Source organism: Notolepis coatsorum, assembly GCF_963971535.1.
Source record: "Notolepis coatsorum genome assembly, chromosome: 9".
In the NCBI taxonomy this organism is placed as follows: Eukaryota; Metazoa; Chordata; class Actinopteri; order Aulopiformes; family Paralepididae; genus Notolepis; species Notolepis coatsorum.
This window is the reverse complement of record NC_140173.1, coordinates 42,486,665-42,506,212: the sequence shown is the minus strand read 5'-3', so window position 1 is coordinate 42,506,212 and position 19,548 is coordinate 42,486,665. Positions and strand designations below refer to the sequence as shown.

At 40.6% G+C, this 19,548-nt stretch overlaps 1 protein-coding gene across 1 annotated transcript in view; it reads right to left on the bottom strand.

Annotated features, from left to right (window-relative positions):
• Positions 1–10,062: 10,062 nt before the first annotated feature.
• The window catches only part of LOC311234263 (uncharacterized protein), a 67,109-nt gene continuing 57,623 nt past the window's right edge, over positions 10,063–19,548 (bottom strand). Inside the window, exon 2 of the mRNA XM_084321399.1 lies at positions 10,063–12,233. Within this exon, the coding sequence (XP_084177525.1) occupies positions 10,836–12,194 (1,359 nt within the window). The 5' untranslated portion in view covers positions 12,195–12,233 and the 3' untranslated portion in view covers positions 10,063–10,835. The remainder of the gene's footprint in view (positions 12,234–19,548) is intronic.

Below are 19,548 nucleotides of genomic sequence, written 5' to 3'. Positions count from 1 at the left end.
TGTTAACATGGTATCACTTGTGGACTCCCTTTATATGATAACCTCTGGTTCATCATAGTCTTGTACAGTGAAACACCATCGTCCTGTAATAAAGTTGATGTCTTAGTACAGAAGCTGTAGAGTCTCTGTCTTGTACAGTGAAACACCATCGTCCTGTAATAAAGTTGATGTCTTAGTACAGAAGCTGTAGAGTCTGTCTTGTACAGTGAAACACCATCGTCCTGTAATAAAGTTGATGTCTTAGTACAGAAGCTATAAAGAGTGTCTTGTACAGTGAAACACCATCGTCCTGTAATAAAGTTGATGTCTTAGTACAGAAGCTGTAGAGTCTCTGTCTTGTACAGTGAAACACCATCGTCCTGTAATAAAGTTGATGTCTTAGTACAGAAGCTGTAGAGTCTGTCTTGTACAGTGAAACACCATCGTCCTGTAATAAAGTTGATGTCTTAGTACAGAAGCTATAAAGAGTCTGTCTTGTACAGTGAAACACCATCGTCCTGTAATAAAGTTGATGTCTTAGTACAGAAGCTGTAAAGAGTCTGTCAGTGTCTTGTACAGTGAAACACCATCGTCCTGTAATAAAGTTGATGTCTTAGTACAGAAGCTGTAAAGAGTGTCTTGTACAGTGAAACACCATCGTCCTGTAATAAAGTTGATGTCTTAGTACAGAAGCTGTAAAGAGTGTCTTGTACAGTGAAACACCATCGTCCTGTAATAAAGTTGATGTCTTATTACAGAAGCTGTAAAGAGTGTCTTGTACAGTGAAACACAATCGTTCTATAATAAAGTTGATGTCTTAGTGCAGAAGCTGTAAAGAGTCTCTTGTACAGTGAAACACCATCGTCCTGTAATAAAGTTGATGTCTGGTCCGTTTCCACACTGGCTCACTTTGTCATGTTGTCTGCAACTCTTTATTACTTTACCGTCCTATACTGTAATCATAGTAATCATAATAATCATAACTACCTGCCTTATACTATAGTCTACAAATATAACTCTGTATGATAGCATGTGCAATAGTGCTGTATATACCATATATATTAATTACTTTCATATATATCTACATCTGTCTGTACACACCTGCATATAATCCTTTTTACATAATGTACAGTAGATACTATATATATATATATCTATCTGTACATATACTTTACCTACTCTTGCTAGTTACACTGCTGGCCAGTATGACTTACTGATTAGCACTATTACTATTATTAAGCGCCTTGGGGTTTCTGAAAGGCGCTATATAAATGTACGCAATTATTATTACTCAGTAGTACTGATTTATATATTTTATATCCAGTTTAATCACCTGTACATTGTATATTACTATTGCACTTTACTGTTACATTTGCACTCTGGCTGGATACCAAACCTCTTTTTGTTGTACTGTACTTGTGCTGCATGATGACAATACATTTCAATCTAATCAAATGTGATGTTGTGTTGTTTGTCTCCTGCAGGAAGGAGCTTCTTAAGAACGTGTCATTCACAGCAGCAGGACAAACCGTTGTTCTGGTAAATCCCTGCAACAGCAGATCTGTCCATTAAAACTGTAAAGCAGCCTGTTACCTGGTTTGTTTTCCCTTTCCAGCCCGACATAGGTTTGTGAATGGGTGAGTAAGTGTACTGCCCTCTGCTGGCCAAGAAAAGCACTCATAAAAACAACAACCATGAACCCCACCGTCATAGACAACTATCATGCTGTCTCTCTTCTATCCTTCCTTTCTAAATCACTTGAACGTGCTGTATATCCAACCAACTTTCTGATGATCTCTTACAGAATGACCTCCTAGACCCTAATCAGTCAGGCTTCAGGACTGGTCACTCCACAGAAACGGCCTTCATAGCGGTCAGACTCATTACCACTATTGTTATTTACCGTTGTTTTATTCCTATTTCAATTATTTTTTTGCATTTATTTTATGACTTGTTTAAGCACTTTGTATTTTAATCTTGCACAAAAGGATCTATATAAATAAAGTTTGATTTAATTTTAAAAACAACCTGCAGGCATTTTCTTAATGTGTAAAATCCTCATCATTACTTATAAATACAGTAACATTTACTTTAGAGGGCATAATAATCATGATTAAGCACCTATTGAGGAATTTGATGTTAAACTATTGATTATTGTTACTCAAGTCTCAGACCTGAAATCCTTCCAGAATGGCTTCTACTTCACTTCCTAATGACACATTCAGTAAAGAGACCTGTCCTTCTGTTTACCTCGAATTCAAAAACTATAGAGTGAATATTTGTTCTATATACAGTACGTTGTTAACATTTGGTTCCTCATCAGGTCCAAGGTACTTTATTATTTATAAAAGTAAGACGTTACATGCTCCGCTCAATAGTTCACTCCACCTGGAATATGACCTCTCCTGGATGTGTCTATACTTTCTACAACGGAGCTCGGTTTCCTGGTTCCTCCGATTGGCCACGACGCCCATGTGACCTCCGCTAGCACGCCCCCTTCCTGCCGCGCGCCGCGCTGCGTTCGCCAAGCTCCTGCCACACCCGCCGCGCTCCCAGCTTCCTCAATGAAATGGAAATCGCTACTTTACATCAGGGTGAACGCTGGCTGTTGGTAACACCACCAACTTAAATGACAGGCTCTCATATTTGCGAATGCATAAACTATTAAAAAAAATATACCGTTAACTGGAATATGTTGTTTCTTTACACTTATGTTGGACTATGTAATTGGTTTGTCATGACAAACCAATAAAATTGCTACTTTACATCAGGCTGAACGCTGTTATGCTGCCACCACCCACTTCAATGACAGAGCTCGGCGCATTACATCAGGCTGAACACCCCCCCCCCCACCTACCCAACCTCCTCCAATGTACAGTTTGTACGTCAAATGTTTACTCTTTTTTTCTGGACTCTTTTCGTATCACAAACAGTACTGTATTTGCAAATCTGGTATGTCATAAATGTATAGATGTAGCAGTACTGTCTATCTGTATGTCAAGTATGTCATATTATGTTACGATGAATTGAAAATGGGGGACCCTGATGTAAACAAGACAAAAGTCTTTCTCTGGTCTGCATCCGCTTAACAATTGTATGTATTGAGCTGTACTGTACTGTACCCATTCTGCAATCTGTTAATAAAGTGTTCAATCAATCAATGCTGCCACCACCCACTTCAATGACAAAGCTCGGCGCATTACATCAGGCTGAACGCTGTTATGCTGCCAACACCCACTTCAATGACAGAGCTCGGCGCGGCAGGAGCTTGGCGCTTGAGGAAGCTGGCAAGCGCGGCAGGAAGGGGGCGTGCTAGCGGAGGTCACGTGGGCGTCGTGGCCAATCGGAGGAACCCGGAAACCGAGCTCTGTTGTAGAAAGTATAGACGCCTCCTGGATATCTCTATACATCACTGGTATTGGCCTTCCCCCATATCTCAATATTGATAATTGAAAACAGGAAGAATGGCTTCTCGTTTACCTGGGCACACAATTAAATATTAGTACCTGGCTCTACTTTTCAATCAATCACAATATTTTCTATAGCAGTTGTGTCCTGCATGTCTTTCCATCTAAGTGGAACTACAAGATTAGTACCTATGACTGCACAACAACGAGATTCACTATAAACAGAATGTGAACAATTAAAAGAGATATATCTTGAATGCATAAACATGTTACTTCAGAGTTACTTTGAGAGGATTATGTGCTCCAATATATTCCACTCAGCACTATCAATCTATATATGCAGACATCATTGTAAAAGCATCACATATAAACATAACACTGCCTTCATGGCACAATCTTGATATAACTAAGAGATTCTCTGAAAATAAAAGATCATTTTCATGCATGGATTAATAGATTTAAACCACAATACAATACGTTCTCTTTCCTGGTTGTTAACCAAGGTGAAAATAGTTTATGGAAGCAAATGAGTGACAGAAGTATTTGAATTTTATCAGACACCGAATTTATAGCATTGAAAATAATTACTTTGAAAACATGTATCTGAATTTTTTCAGACACCGAATTTATAGCATTGAAAATAATTACTTTGAAAACATGTATCTGAATTTTTTCAGACACCGAATTTATAGCATTGAAAATAAATACTTTGAAAATCATGTATCTGAATTTTTTTTTACTCCGAATGTGAAATAAAAATGCAGTGTTTAAAATTCAATGTAAAAAATTCGAATGCATAATACAATTCAATGTAAAAAATTCGATGCATAATTGCGGTGTATAAAATTCAATGTAAAAAATTCGATGCATAATTGCGGTGTATAGAATTCGATGTAAAAAACCATCATCCGGGCTACCCAGACAGGATAAGCAATCGAGCCTGGATGCAAGCGAACTGACTTCTGGCCTATCACTGCACGGCTTTGTCAGTCATGTGATCACACCAACCCGGGAGAAAGATGGCGGTATATATACAGTGGGGAGAGAATATATACATACGGTGGGGAGGAGACTGTACATTAGGAGGGGGTGGGTGGGAGAGAATATATACATACGGTGGGGAGGAGACTGTACATTAGGAGGGGGTGGGAGAGAAATATACATATGGTGGGGAGAGAATATATACATACGGTGGGGAGGAGACTGTACATTAGGAGGGGGTGGGTGGGTGGGAGAGAAATATACATATGGTGGGGAGAGAATATATACATACGGTGGGGAGGAGACTGTACATTAGGAGGGGGTGGGAGAGAAATATATTATGGTGGGGAGAGAATATATACATATGGTGGGGAGGAGACTGTACATTAGGAGGGGGTGGGTGGGAGAGAAATATACATATGGTGGGGAGAGAATATATACATACGGTGGGGAGGAGACTGTACATTAGGAGGGGGTGGGAGAGAAATATACATACGGTGGGGAGAGAATAAATATACATACGGTGGGGAGGATACTGTACATTAGGAGGGGGTGGGAGAGAAATATACATATAATAGTCAGTCTCCTCCCCACCGTATGTATATATTCTCTCTCCCCACCATATGTATATTTCTCTCCCACGCATCCACCCCCTCCTAATGTACAGTCTCCTCCCCACCGTATGTATATATTCTCTCCCCACTGTATGTATATATACCGCCATCTTTCTCCCGGGTTGGTGTGATCACATGACTGACAAAGCCGTGCAGTGATAGGCCAGAAGTCAGTTCGATTGCATCCAGGCTTGATTGCTTATCCTGTCTGGGTAGCCCGGATGATGGTGCATCGAATTTTTTACATTGAATTTTATACACCGCAATTGTGCATCGAATTTTTTACATTGAATTTTATTATGCATTCGAATTTTTTACATTGAATTTTAAACACTGAATTTTTATTTCACATAGGTAAATTCGGAGCAAAAAAATTCAGATACATGATTTTCAAAGTAATTATTTTCAATGCTATAAATTCGGTGTCTGAAAAAATTCAGATACATGTTTTCAAAGTAATTATTTTCAATGCTATAAATTTGGTGTCTGAAAAAATTCAGATACATGTTTTCAAAGTAATTATTTTCAATGCTATAAATTCGGTGTCTGATCAAATTCAAATACTTCTGTCACTCATTTGCTTCCATAATAGTGGAGCTAAAGCCTGGTCGCGTGAATATTAAAGGCAACCAACTTGTGTTCGGCTTTTCTCTGATTGGCCGCGCCCCCCCGCGCAGGCAAGCGCAGTCGTCCCACGTCCCAAATGAAATCCAAGGAGCGCAAGCGAGCGGCAGCGCGGGCAACCAACTTGTGTACCATGGGCTGCTGTTCCAACGCACTTGTGTTGGGCTGCTGTTTCACTCGTGTATAAACAAAGCCCATACAGTTATGAAATGCGCTGAACTAACGCCATTACCTGCTGTGCTGTAGGAAGCAGAGGTACAGTAAGTTACAGTAGGTGTAGGTTACATGTTTAATCAAAGCCCATACAATTTTATATCTCCAGTGATAAAACCCAGTGCTCTATGTCTCTATGATACACAGCGTGGATGGGCTTTCAGAGGGAGAGGCATGACTTCGCGACAGCCATATTAGACACTCACTGTACATCAGTGTGGAACTGTAACGTTATATGTTATTTCGCCCGTGGAGGCTGCTGAGCCTGAAGCGCCAGCGGGGCGACGCGGTGGTTTATCCCCGGCTTCCGTGCGCCGCCGCCGGCTTGATACAGCTTCAGCAGCAGCAGCGGCGGTGCTCTGTTGTAGGAAGCCCTTCAATGACAGCGGCACGCTCTCATATTTTGCGAATGCATAAACTATATCTTAAATTATGGCTATGTGTCTAATATGGCTGTCGCTTATCAATGACTTCGCGACAGCCATATTAGACACTCACTGTACATCAGTGTGGAACTGTAACGTTATATGTTATTTCGCCCGTGGAGGCTGCTGAGCCTGAAGCGCCAGCGGGGCGACGCGGTGGTTTATCCCCGGCTTCCGTGCGCCGCCGCCGGCTTGATACAGCTTCAGCAGCAGCAGCGGCGGTGCTCTGTTGTAGGAAGCCCTTCAATGACAGCGGCGCGCTCTCATATTTTGCGAATGCATAAACTATATCTTAAATTATGGCTATGTGTCTAATATGGCTGTCGCTTATCAATGACTTCGCGACAGCCATATTAGACACATCGCCATAATTTAAGATATAGTTTATGCATTCGCAAATATGAGAGCTCTGTCATTGAAGTGGGTGGTGGCAGCATTACTAACAGTAGCGATTTTTATTGTTTTGTCATGACCAAACATAATCCCAACATAGATAGGAGGTGTACTGTATGTCAAATGTCGGTCATGTGGTGGAAGAGTTTAGTACAGTCACACAACAGAACACCGCTGTAGTACAGTCACATAACAGAACACCGCTGGTTCGACCAGCGATCCTGCCGCGTCTCTCTTGCCGCAAGGGCGTGTGCTAGTGGATTGATTGATTGGCCGTGTGGCCAATCAGAGAAATGCTGAACGAAAAGCTGAACACAAGTTGGTTGCCTTTAATATTCACGCAGCCTGGTCTGGTTCAACAAAGGAAATAAATTGTGAAAAAACAACAGACTGGCCGCTGGTGGTGCAGGTAGATAGGAAGCGCTTTGCGACGATCAAAATGAGATTAGATTAAAATGTATTGTCATCACACTATATACCTATAGTGGAATAGACTGCATTACTATTCCATGTTTATACCATCTTGTTGCGCGCTCCTGGCCGTGCACCTGCCGCAGCACACGCACACTGTATAGTCTACGTGCATAATGAATGAACGCAGTAGGCTTATATTATTCTAATGACTTGTTTTATTAGATCACAGATACTGCGCTGTTATAGTAGTAATTTCTACTACACAGACATGTATCACAGTTCGACTACAGTACGATACAGTACACATCTTAGCGTTACATCTTTACAGAGTCCGGTCCGCTCACAGTACACCAGACTCTGTGGCGGCCTTAAGATGTGTACTGTACTTACTGTACGTATAGGGAAGAGCATATAGTATCTACTAAATTCTAATTAAACAAGTCATTAGAATAATATAAGCCTACTGTTCATTCATTAGACACGTAGGCTATAGTGTGCATGTGTGTGTGCGCTGAACGTGGCCAGCAGCGGGCAACAAGACGGTATAAATATGGAATATTAATACAGTCTATTCCACTATAGATATATCCACACGAATAGCTTTAGTTCTTATTTATTTATCTACTGTCATTTGCAGTATTGGTGTAGTGCTATCATTTATTTTCTGACTTCACATGCGTCGTTGAGGCATGACTGTAAATGTAAAACGTAATTTCTTATCATACAAATATTGTCATATTTATTTAAATTATGATTAATTCCAAGGAGGCCTGTAGAGTTGACATAAATGAAATCACAGATTCCTCCCAACTAAAGCCCTTAAGAACACGGCGCACACCAGTCTGTCAACTTACGACTGATATTCAGGGATCCTAAATCCTGCTCTTAGTTAGGACCGAATCCAGGAGAAGGGACCGTTGGTGAATCCCAAAATTGGCCAGAAAATGTCTTAAGTGGCGCTAAGACCAAAATTTTTCAGATCTTTTGTCCTAAGTCCGTTGGTGAATGAGACCCATTGTCTCTTTCTGCATCCTTCCCTGCTCTACCTAGGAGCCACCCCTCCTAAATGAATGAATGAATACTTTATTTAACAGATTGCAGAATGGGTAAATACAGTATTACTCAATACACAATTGTTAACACATTCATGGCCATTGGGGCCCGTCTAATCTAAACTCTATGAGGCCAGCTTTTCATTACAAGGTTTCACTGTGCGTGAGGTTGTTTGTAGAGCTAAATCTATATTTTATATTATTGCTATGTGTCCATTGTCATTGTCAATTGACAGTATAAACCTTCCCTTCAATATGCCATAAAGAAATAATTTTGTCATCAATACGTTCCCATTTTATAGCATTGTGAATATTAACTATATACCGCAATGTTCTAGGATAATTCCTGCAAAGCTAGTTATAGGGCGCTAAGCTAATAACGTTAAATTGATTGGCGTTTCGGCCCTACACAAGCTACAGTTAAAAATCAAAATGCATATGATCGGTATCATGGTCCACCATGAATGCATGAAAGGGGGGGGGGGGCGGGGGAAGTCGTTTCTGATTATTGATTACCAATAACGGCATTCGTTATTGCAACATCATATGTTGACCGGGTGGATGGCTATGAGAACAAGGCCCGATGAAGCTGAAATTGACGTCAAATCGCTCTTACCTGTGGCCAGTTGGATTCCAAAAAGAATTTCCCAGTTATTGATCGCCATCTGGTAGATTGATATGTCCATTGGATGATGCTATATTCCTATACTGCATACTGAATTCGGCGTCGCAATAAGTATTCCAGGCGATCATTTGAAGCCCTCGCTTCAGGCTAACAGAAAAGCTAACCCGGACCAGAAAAAAAGTGAGACGAGGTCTGAAACAAGGATTACTGCATTCTCGATACAGCGCCACTACCAGGATCTGGCCGGTACTGCACTTTCCGAGTCCAAATAGGCATTTTCCAGCCAACATACTCTGTGACATTGAGTAGGATATTAAAATGGAATAAAAGCAAAAACTAGTTTAACACGTATATATACGTGGTTGGCCTCCAGCGGTCGGATCCCAATAACGTATAGATACGTGGTTGGCCACGAAACGGTTAACCCAATCCCTGCCACCACTTTGATCATCTTATACCATTCTCTGCCAGTACTATAAGTCTATGGAGATGTTCACCTTCTTTGCAGGGCTATAACTTTTTAAATTGTATTGCTAAATTGACATTACTATGGCCCATTCAACATCGATTATCTATCGTTCAGGATGTAGGAACGTTTAACTTTTCCATTCACACATTCATACGAAAATACCGTCTAGAGTATAAATATGTTTTTATCATTTTCTGCAGTATTTCCTAGAACGTGAGATATAGACATAAATGCATATATTAGATTATCAAATGCCGTTTGATACCGATCAACAATATATAAAAAATGTCAACTGTACATGGTCCTAAACGTTATGACTGACCATGCGCGGGTGAACGGGGAGGGGGGTCGTTTATAATTCCGTGACCGACGTTAAATGATTTATGTAGTATGGGTGATATATTGATCAGAGCAGTTTGTATCGAAAATGATAAACAAAAACGCTGAAAGTCACGGCAGTCTCCTCTTACCGTTGGGTGATGAGTGGAGCAAACAGATCCCAGTTATGTGATGTGGATCGAGGCGATCCATTTCAGGTTTGTATATTACTAATACAGGCCCAAATCATGAAGATTATTGAGTTATGGCAACGATCTATATCCACGGTGTGTGTATTGAGTCCCGCGACCATAAACGAGTGGCCGGACGTAATTAGGGGACGGACCGAGCTGCAACAGGCATTTCCGGTTTGGCAACTCGCAGATCAGCCACCAGGTGGCAGTATTGAAGCGTTGCAGAGTTGTGCTGAGTCCCGCAGCATCTGACAAGGCTCCGTGAATGAAATATGAATGGCAAAAAATATGAAATATGATCAGAAACACGCTGTAAGCCGTTATTGGCAGAATTTGCATGACCTTGAAACACGTCGTGCGCCGTTATTGGCAGAGAAAGGGTTAAGGGGATGCAGACCAGAGAAAGACGTTTGTCTTGTTTACATCAGGGTCCCCCATTTTCAATTCATAGTGACATTTATGACATACACAACATACATGACATTTATGACATAGGGACATACATGACATACAGGTATATAGTACTGTTACATTTGTGACATATACGATATGCAAATATACAGTACTGTTACCCAGAGATCCTAACAGAAAATATATACATATGATGGGGAGGAGACTGTACATTAGGAGGGGGTGGGTGGGAGAAAATATATACATACGCTTATATACATGCAAAGCTTACAGATGTCAAAGAATAGTTGGGAGGGACGCAATCTTTCAAAACTTAAAAATGCATTGTTGCATCTATGTTTAGCACATTTGATAGAATTTCAATAGAAAATAAAAAAAGAAATTCAATTATCACCAGCCAGATTATGCATGTCTGTTTACAGGCAGCCATGTTGGAAGAGAGACAACTATTGTTGGAAGAGAGCACTAGAGAGCAAGGCTCTATTTAAACCATGAAACTGGTGTTTGAAGATGAGTGTCAGAAGTTCTTCTGATGCAGATCACATTAGTTGGATTGCTGTCCAGGATTAATATGTTGTCAAGGATGTTGAGTTTTTAGGCAGATTTCTACGCAATTTTAGGGTTTGAAAACCTAAATGAATATATTGGAACATAATGGTATATCTCTCCTGTATGAAGCTACTGAAGCCCTTCTCACACTGGTCACAGTTATAGGGCTACTCTCCTGTATGAATGCGCTGGTGTTTCTTTAAGTCTCCAGATTGACTGAAGCTCTTCTCACACTGGTCACAGTTATAGGGCTTCTCTCCTGTATGAATGCGCTGGTGTGTCTTTAAGTTTGTAGAGGTACTGAAGCTCTTCTCACACTGGTCACAGTTATGGGGCTTCTCTCCTGTATGAATGTGCTGGTGTATCTTTAAGCCTCCAGAGGTACTGAAGCACGTTCCACATAGGTCACAGTAGTAAGGCTTCTCTCCTGTATGAATGCGCTGGTGTTTCTTTAAGTCTCCAGATTGACTGAAGCTCTTCTCACACTGGTCACAGTTATAGGGCTTCTCTCCTGTATGAATGCGCAGGTGTGTCTTTAAGTTTCTAGAGGTACTGAAGCTCTTCTCACACTGGTCACAGTTATAGGGCTTCTCTCCTGTATGAATGCGCTCGTGTATCTTTAAGCCTCCAGAGGTACTGAAGCACGTTCCACATAGGTCACAGTAGTAAGGCTTCTCTCCTGTATGAATGCGCTGGTGTTTCTTTAAATCTCCAGATTGACTGAAGCTCTTCTCACACTGGTCACAGTTATAAGGCTTCTGTCCTGTATGAATGCGCTGGTGTATCTTTAAGTCGTCATATTTACTGAAGCTCTTCTCACACTGGTCACAGTTATAGGGCTTCTCTCCTGTATGAATATGCTGGTGTTTCTTTAAGCCTCCAGAGGTACTGAAGCTCTTCTCACACTGGTCACAGTTATAGGGCTTCTCTCCTGTATGAATGCGATGGTGTATCTTTAAGCCTCCAGCGGTACTGAAGCACGTTCCACATAGGTCACAGTAGTAAGGTTTCTCTCCTGTATGAATACGCTGGTGTATCTTTAAGTGTTGATATCTACTGAAGCTCTTCTCACACTGGTCACAGTTATAGGGCTTCTCTCCTGTATGAATGCGCTGGTGTGTCTTTAAGTCTCCAGAGGTACTGAAGCTCTTCTCACACTGGTCACAGTTATAGGGCGTCTCTCCTGTATGAATACGCTGGTGTGTCTTTAAGTTTCCAGATTGACTGAAGCTCTTCTCACACTGGTCACAGTTATAGGGCTTCTCTCCTGTATGAATGCGCTGGTGTTCCTTTAAGCCTCCAGACCTACTGAAGCTCTTCTCACACTGGTCACAGTTATAGGGCTTCTCTCCTGTATGAATGCGCTGGTGTGTCTTTAAGTCTCCAGATTGACTGAAGCGTGTTCCACATTGGTCACAGTAGTAAGGCTTCTCTCCTGTATGAATACGCTGGTGTTTTAGAAAAGTGGACTTATTAATAAAGCTCTTTCCACACTGGTTACAGCAGTGAGGCCTTGACGCGTTCATATCTCTGCTTGTTGTTGGCGAGCAATGCAGCAATTGTACCTGGAGAAGAGAGAAGTACAACAATGAAGAGTTAAAATCTTGTGTGTGTTTTGTATTCGCTGTTGATGTGATCTAACGGTGAATCTGCTCCAAGGGCGGTTATTGAAAACTGGCCAACATTAATAAAATACTGAGATAAAACCCAACAGGCAGTTGCCTGCAATATGACATTGTGGTTGTATCCGTCCTTGTAACAATATCAATGTTGTTCCTAGTTTGTGTTGTTCTGGGGAGCAATTAAGAGTGCACAGACCACTAGTACAGACAATTCAGTCTGAAATTATATATTCAATGGAATGGACATTATATTAGCAATATCAATTACATGTCAATGAATCCATGTATTGTTTAGCCAAAGAGTAGCCTATTGATCATTTGTTTGTAATATATTTATCAGATCAAGATCATGAATTAAGATAACTTTTTGCCTTTTTCGTTCAACAGTCTTAGGGTGCTTTCACATATAGTTTTGGTGCGGTTCTGGTGGTGAAGTTGCAACATTGTTGCATTCATCATTTGGTTCGTCTGCATTCACACAGCAATTTGTCAGGCGCACCAAAACTTTCTGAACAATGTCACGCGGTCGAAAATGGCGCTCGTCTATTGGAAAATAGAGTGGAAATGTGTGTGTGTGGCTGCGAGCCCGTGTGTGCGCGCGCGCGTGTGTGTGTCTGTGTGTGTGGACTGCGAGCCCTGGCTGACTCCAGATCAGCGGAGGCAGAGTTTATTATTTTGACGTGGCATTGATCCATTGTTCTATTGAAGCCCATTACCACCATCCTCTCGCTAAACAACTTCTACACCTCGTTGTTTTTATGAGTGCCCACAAGTAGCTGTTTTATTTGGTCTTCTGCCCATATGTGTACAGTGTGCTTGTTTTGCAGTGAATGTAATAATAATAATATTAATTAATTAATTAATTAATATTAATATTAATTAATTAATAATAATATTAATAATAAGCTGCGTTTTTTCTTCATTCTACCCAAGATGCACAGTTAGATATATAGTTAGATAGATAGATAGATAGATAGATAGATAGATAGATAGATAGATAGATAGATAGATAGATAGATAGATAGATAGATAGATAGATAGATAGATAGATAGATAGATAGATAGATAGATAGATAGATAGATAGATAGATAGATAGATAGATAGATAGATAGATAGATAGATAGATAGATGCAGTGTGCTTGTTTTGCAGTGAATGCTGCACGCTGTGGTAATAATAATAATAAGCACTTCCTATATTTGGTCCGCGTTTGGTCCGATGAAGCAAACCGAGACCGGTGTTTTTGGGCGGACAAGAGTTTGCGTGTTTGGTCCGTGGACCGAGTTCGACGCGCATTCACACAAACCCAAAAAAGCGGACTATCGAATTCTGGTCCGATAGTCCGGACCAAACAGCTCCTGTGTGAAAGCGACCTTATAGTATCCAGCATATTGCCACCCTATAACCTTTCAGTCTGCCCAGCACCAAGACAACTGTTGGCATTGCAGCCTTGATGTTTCTTGTTAATCCTGTTGTGGCCTATGGCTGAAAGGCAAAGGAGGAAAGACTTGTTACCTTTATCTGTTGATTTGTTCACATCTGTCTGTCATAGTAGTTACATCTGTGCCCATAGATGTGAAATAAGGTGTAAACTAACTAAGTTATTTAGATCTATTATGCTTATGTTGATCTGATAAACATATTACAAATTCAAGTTTCAAGTTTCAAGTTTCTTTATACCATGACTGTGGTAAGTTTTCATTTATGTTTTTAGATGGAAGGCTGTATTCCATCTGTCTAACGTTAGCGAATATTGTGAGATTGATGAATAGGACAGTCACAACGTTGCTGGACTATCGACCTAGTTAGCCCCTTTCATGACTGCGATGCATGGCTACAGGGTTTGGGCGAGTGAATCCACACTTGTGGTATTATTATAACTTGTTTATTGTGTAACGCTAGCCCCTTAAAACTTACCACAGTCATGGTATCCATAAACTTCAATCAGTTCGGATCCTTTGAATGAAATGAAAATGTAAACAAACACTGACCTCGACGTTAGAAAGTAGCATGAGAAAATCCCATTTGCTGCAATAAAAATTATTGAAGTGAGATGAACAGACTGAAACTGTATTTTATTAGACAAAACATGTTGACAAAGTTTGACTTTGCAGTTGAAAAAAGGTAATAAATCGCAATATATCGCAATATTAATATTGCAATACTCAGCATATCGCAATATATTTTGAATCACTATACTATCGTATCGTCAGGCCTCTGGTGATTCTCACCCCTACAGACTAGGGATGCCCCGATCACGTTTTTTGCCACCGATACCGATCACCGATCGTCGTGAGCCATATCGGCCGATACCGATCCGACACCGATCGTTTTTGATAAAAACATTTTTAAAATTATTTTATATAATATTTTTTTTTTATTTATATATATTATATAATTAGACTTGTACTTGTATTATCTGCGAGAAATCGCCACCACGCAACAAGCTCCACTGTCTGTGTGTACTCTAGTAGCCTCCAGCTACGGCCAGGATTCTCCGGAGCTGCAGCTGGACCCTATACTCGAGTAGCCTGCAGCTACGGCCAGGATTCTCCGGAGCTGCAGCTGGACCCTATTGATCACATTCAACAACATGCCCTCAGCTCGAATACGCATCGAATGAGTGTTATAAAACATTGATATCAGGAGCTATCTGTGGCTACTGCTGGCCGGCTATATAGCGTTGATACAGCGCCTCAGTGAACTATTTAGTTCGTGGGACATTTCGTTTTGAACAGTGAGCTGGCGTCAGCTAACGTGAGCTAGCGGAGGTATCATACACGTCTCTACTAGACTTGCTGGAGCGTTTGTTGATGTCAGGAGCTATCAGTAGCTGGCCGGCTAGATACCGTTCGGTTAGACAATGCCTCATCATGTATTGGACTGGAAGTGAATGGTTGACTGGGTCATTTTGTAACGGTAGCTAACGTTAGCTCAGGGAGACGCCGTCCTCCCACTAGACTAGACTAGACCCGTGTTTACATGCGTGCGGGAGGGGCTGGAGGGAGGAGCAGACGCCGCACCACTGTGTGGGAGTGTGTGCAGCTCCCGGTGTCTGAGACAGAACTCAGCGAGTGAGATCGGTTTTGACGATCGGCGAAAATAAAGCATTATCACCGATCACCGATCGCATATTTATACTGATTATCGGCCGATAACGATCGGTGGCCGATCGATCGGGGCATCCCTACTACAGACTACCTAGGGCAATTTTTTTTTAAACTCCTTCATTCCTAATGCCATTAACTCATTATGCGCCATTCACGTATATATACACGTGTTTGCTCGCCAACCGTTGAACGCCAATCACGTATATATGCGTTATTTGGTCGATTTTAATAATCTATTCTGTCTCACGGACCTCTCTGTTACCGTTAAAAGCCATACTGAGACCCCGAGAGTGAAATACCGGCCAGATCCTGCTAGGTGGCAGTATCGCCCACCCTTTGAAACCCTGTTCAAGACTGTGTGTCACATCTAATGTCGTCCGGGCGGAGGATTTAGACCCAGGCAAGTCTAGTGGTTCATCCGAGCACATTGGAACGGAACGCGTCCAGGACACTTGATGCATGTGTTGTGCCAGATTATGTCGGGACCAGATGGACATCAATACTGGAAATCGCGACAATTGGAATATTCTTTTTGGAATAACCCAGATCATAGTCAAAGGACTATCTGATGTCCATTCCACCTTGATCAATGATTTCATATTGATCCAGCTGATCAACGTATGTAGTATTCAAAACGAATGCCGTTGCTGGCGATCAGAGCATCAAAAAATGCCCCCCCCCCCCCCCTTTGATGCATTCTTGATGAAACATAATACCTATTATATAACTTTAATTTGGAAACAGTAGCGTGTCCAGGCAAGCAACGCGAACGCATTTAGCAAAATTCACACATCGCTCCATAATGCAGTTTCCAGGAATTAGCCAAGATCACTCTGAAACTATATTATATATAACAATATTCACGACGGGATAACACGCAAATGTATACATGAAAAAATTAATAATCTTTTACATGTTGGACGAGGGATAGTTACTGTCAAATGAGCCATAGTATTGCCTCCATAGCTATAATATAGAATATAGATATAGCCCTGCAAACACTGTGACGCACAGTGAAAATGCCTATCTTTTAGCATGGCCCAGTGAGAACGGGATAAGGATAATAGCTGGCAGTGAATGAGTTAAGTCATGAAATTAATCTTGCTCTCGTTAGACCCGGTCCTTGTTGATGTATTGTATTCCTACGTTCTCTGCACTTCTCCATTACTGATGTATGTATAATGTATGCTGTCATTGTTGTTGTTCGTTTGTTCAAAGGTGAGACAAAAGACCTATTTCCACATTGTGGACAATGGCATTTGTGCGCATGCGTCGCCTGAGATGGCCACTGCTGCAGATCGTTCTACCTGTTTCTGTACTTTTCATCTAATTCTACAGTACGTTTCTATTGTATTTCTTACCTGGACACAAGTCCTTTTTATTTAAGTTATGCCCTTCTAAACACGCAGTTTAGAACAGATTTTGTCCGTCTGGCTGATGGTGGAATTACTTTTCAAGTTTGCGAGCGGACAACAGCTGATCGGAGCGTCCGGGTTCTTTGTTTACATGAGAGGTCAGCTGTTGTCGCTACGCAACCAGCCGGCGCTCCACAGCCAGCTAACCAACCCGGACTTAACTAACACAGTCCTGGAGGAGCTGAAAAGGACTAATGGTGGCTTTCGTGGATGTCGAGGACGTGGGTAACGTGCGAGACAGAAGAGGGCTGAAGCACGGAGAGAGAAGGAGATGCAAACCATATCTCCCTTCCGTCGTCATGGGTAACGTGAGGTCTTTGGCAAATAAGATGGATGAGTAAACAATAAACAAGGTGGCCTATTGGGATGTTAGATCCTAAGGTGAAAAACTGTGATTTTATATGTCTGCACTTTATGTGCTCATTTTCTGCCCGTCTTTTTTCAGTTGTGAAGCACTTTGAGCTGCAATTCTTGTATGAAAGGTGCTATAAAAATAAAGTTATTATTATTATTATTATTATTATTATTATTATTATTATTATTATTATTATTATTATTATTATTATTATTATTATTATTATTATTATTATTATTATTATTATTATTATTGCGCTCTACCTGATCAACCAAGACCACAGTGTCAAACAGACTCTAATGCTCTCCACCTGGTCAACCAAGACCACAGTGTCAAACAGACTGACATTTTCCACCTGGTCAACAGAGACCAAAGTTTCTCTCAAAACTCCAGTCCTGCAAACCCACCTGGTCCCACCAGGTCTCTGACATCAAGGCCACCTTATCACTTCCCCTTAATTAGCTGGTATCAATCCCCGTTTCCTGAGCCTTTCAGCCATTGTGTAGTGTGATTGATTGATTGAATAGTTTATTGATTAGAATGGATAACACATATACATTTGAACAGGTATACATATCGGCCCACCATTTACCAATAGGATAAAAAAAACTAGGGCTGTCAGTTTATCGCGTTAATTAGATTAATTAATTACACAGCAAATTATCACTTTATGAAAATTAACAAAAAATTATAAAATGTCATTTTAATATTTTTTAATCTCAGTCATTCCATAAGAACGTAGAATACACATTTAAATTTTTTAAATATCAGTGTTTCCCCTACCATTGCCTTGGCAGTGCGGCCCGCCCCGCGAATGGGACCCCCCGCCCCCCCAGAAAAAAATATAATAAAAAATGAATTCTAAAAAAATATATATAATTCTTTTTTATTAAAGTTTGCTTTAATCACAGTAACGTTGGCGGGCTAGCTAAATTATACATAAATCGGTTTTCATATCAATCCTCTCTCTCTCTCTCTCTCTCTCTCTCTAGCAACGTTACACTATAAAAACTAACTGGATAGTTGATATAAGTTGATATATGAACTGGATAGCTCATGTAAGCCATTCTCCCCTTCTGTGTGTGTGTGTGCTGTGCATATTTGGAAAGTTTGTATTTACTGAGGTTGGCCAGATAATGTTGCTATTTAAACTTAAAAAATAATTATACAGAGAGAAGCTTCAGCAAGTACAAAACACTGCTGACCGACAAAAGAGAATCCCTCACTGAGGAAAACACAAAGGCCTATCCATCATGTATCACAATGGTGATGTCAGCCAGAGATGGGGAGAAGCATGACATCTCTTTAAAGGACATCTCTTTGAAATAAATTACATTTTACAGTTTCTTTCTTGATTTCTTTTAAACTAATTATTATTTTGTATTATTTAACTATTTAATTATTATTTAGTTATTGCACTGCACTGAAAGTTGAACTGCATTGAACTGAACTTTGTATTTTATTTTTTTATAATTTTTTAAACAAACACATAAACAAACATGACAACACTCGATAAGATATACAAGCATTAGTTGACAGTGCACATCCAATGAAATCACATTTTAGTTAATTGTCTTATATAGGATATACCCTTAATACCTGTTATCTAAAAACCTACACACATATGCTCCAGCTCGTACCCCCCCCTCCCGGACCCCCCATTGGATAATCCATCCATTTTCCCTCGCTCCTAACCAGACATTACCATTATATGCTAGCTTTTATTTTCTCCACCACTTCTAACCACAATGTCATTTTGGATTAATTGAGACCCAAAATTCTTGCTGTAGATATTTATTGATAGATCACATCGAGATATGTAATAATCCAGACCTTTCGGCAAATTTTTTCCGGTTAGAACCATCGTGATGCTATCAGCTTTTTAGCCACTGTGATACCTGATAAAACCAATCTCTTTAGCTGTGGATGTACTGCACACTCAAAAACATCATTCAGCAGTAATACAGAGGGGTGTACAGGTATATTCCAAGTTAAGAGATTTGATAATTGCTGGGTCACCTCTTTCCAGAATATCTTAACTGGTGGGCAGTCCCAGTACATGTGCATAAATGTCCCCTCGTCCCCATTTGTACATAAAGAGCATTTGGAGTCTTGTATAAGACCCATTTTTTCCAGTCTTATAGGAGTCAAGTATGTCCTGTGAATATAGTTAAGATTGATTTGTTGATGATCTGGGTTCCTTGATGTGAGTCGAACATTTGCCCAGGCTTCTTGCCAATCAAAATCACTTTCCAGGTCTGGTATATCCCTCCTCCAGACGGAGTCTAGGTGGAGGGTTTCATATGAGGACGTTAGTAATTGATGATAAAAATCTGAAACAAAACCTCTTGATGTCTCTCTTTCATAGAAGAATTTGTG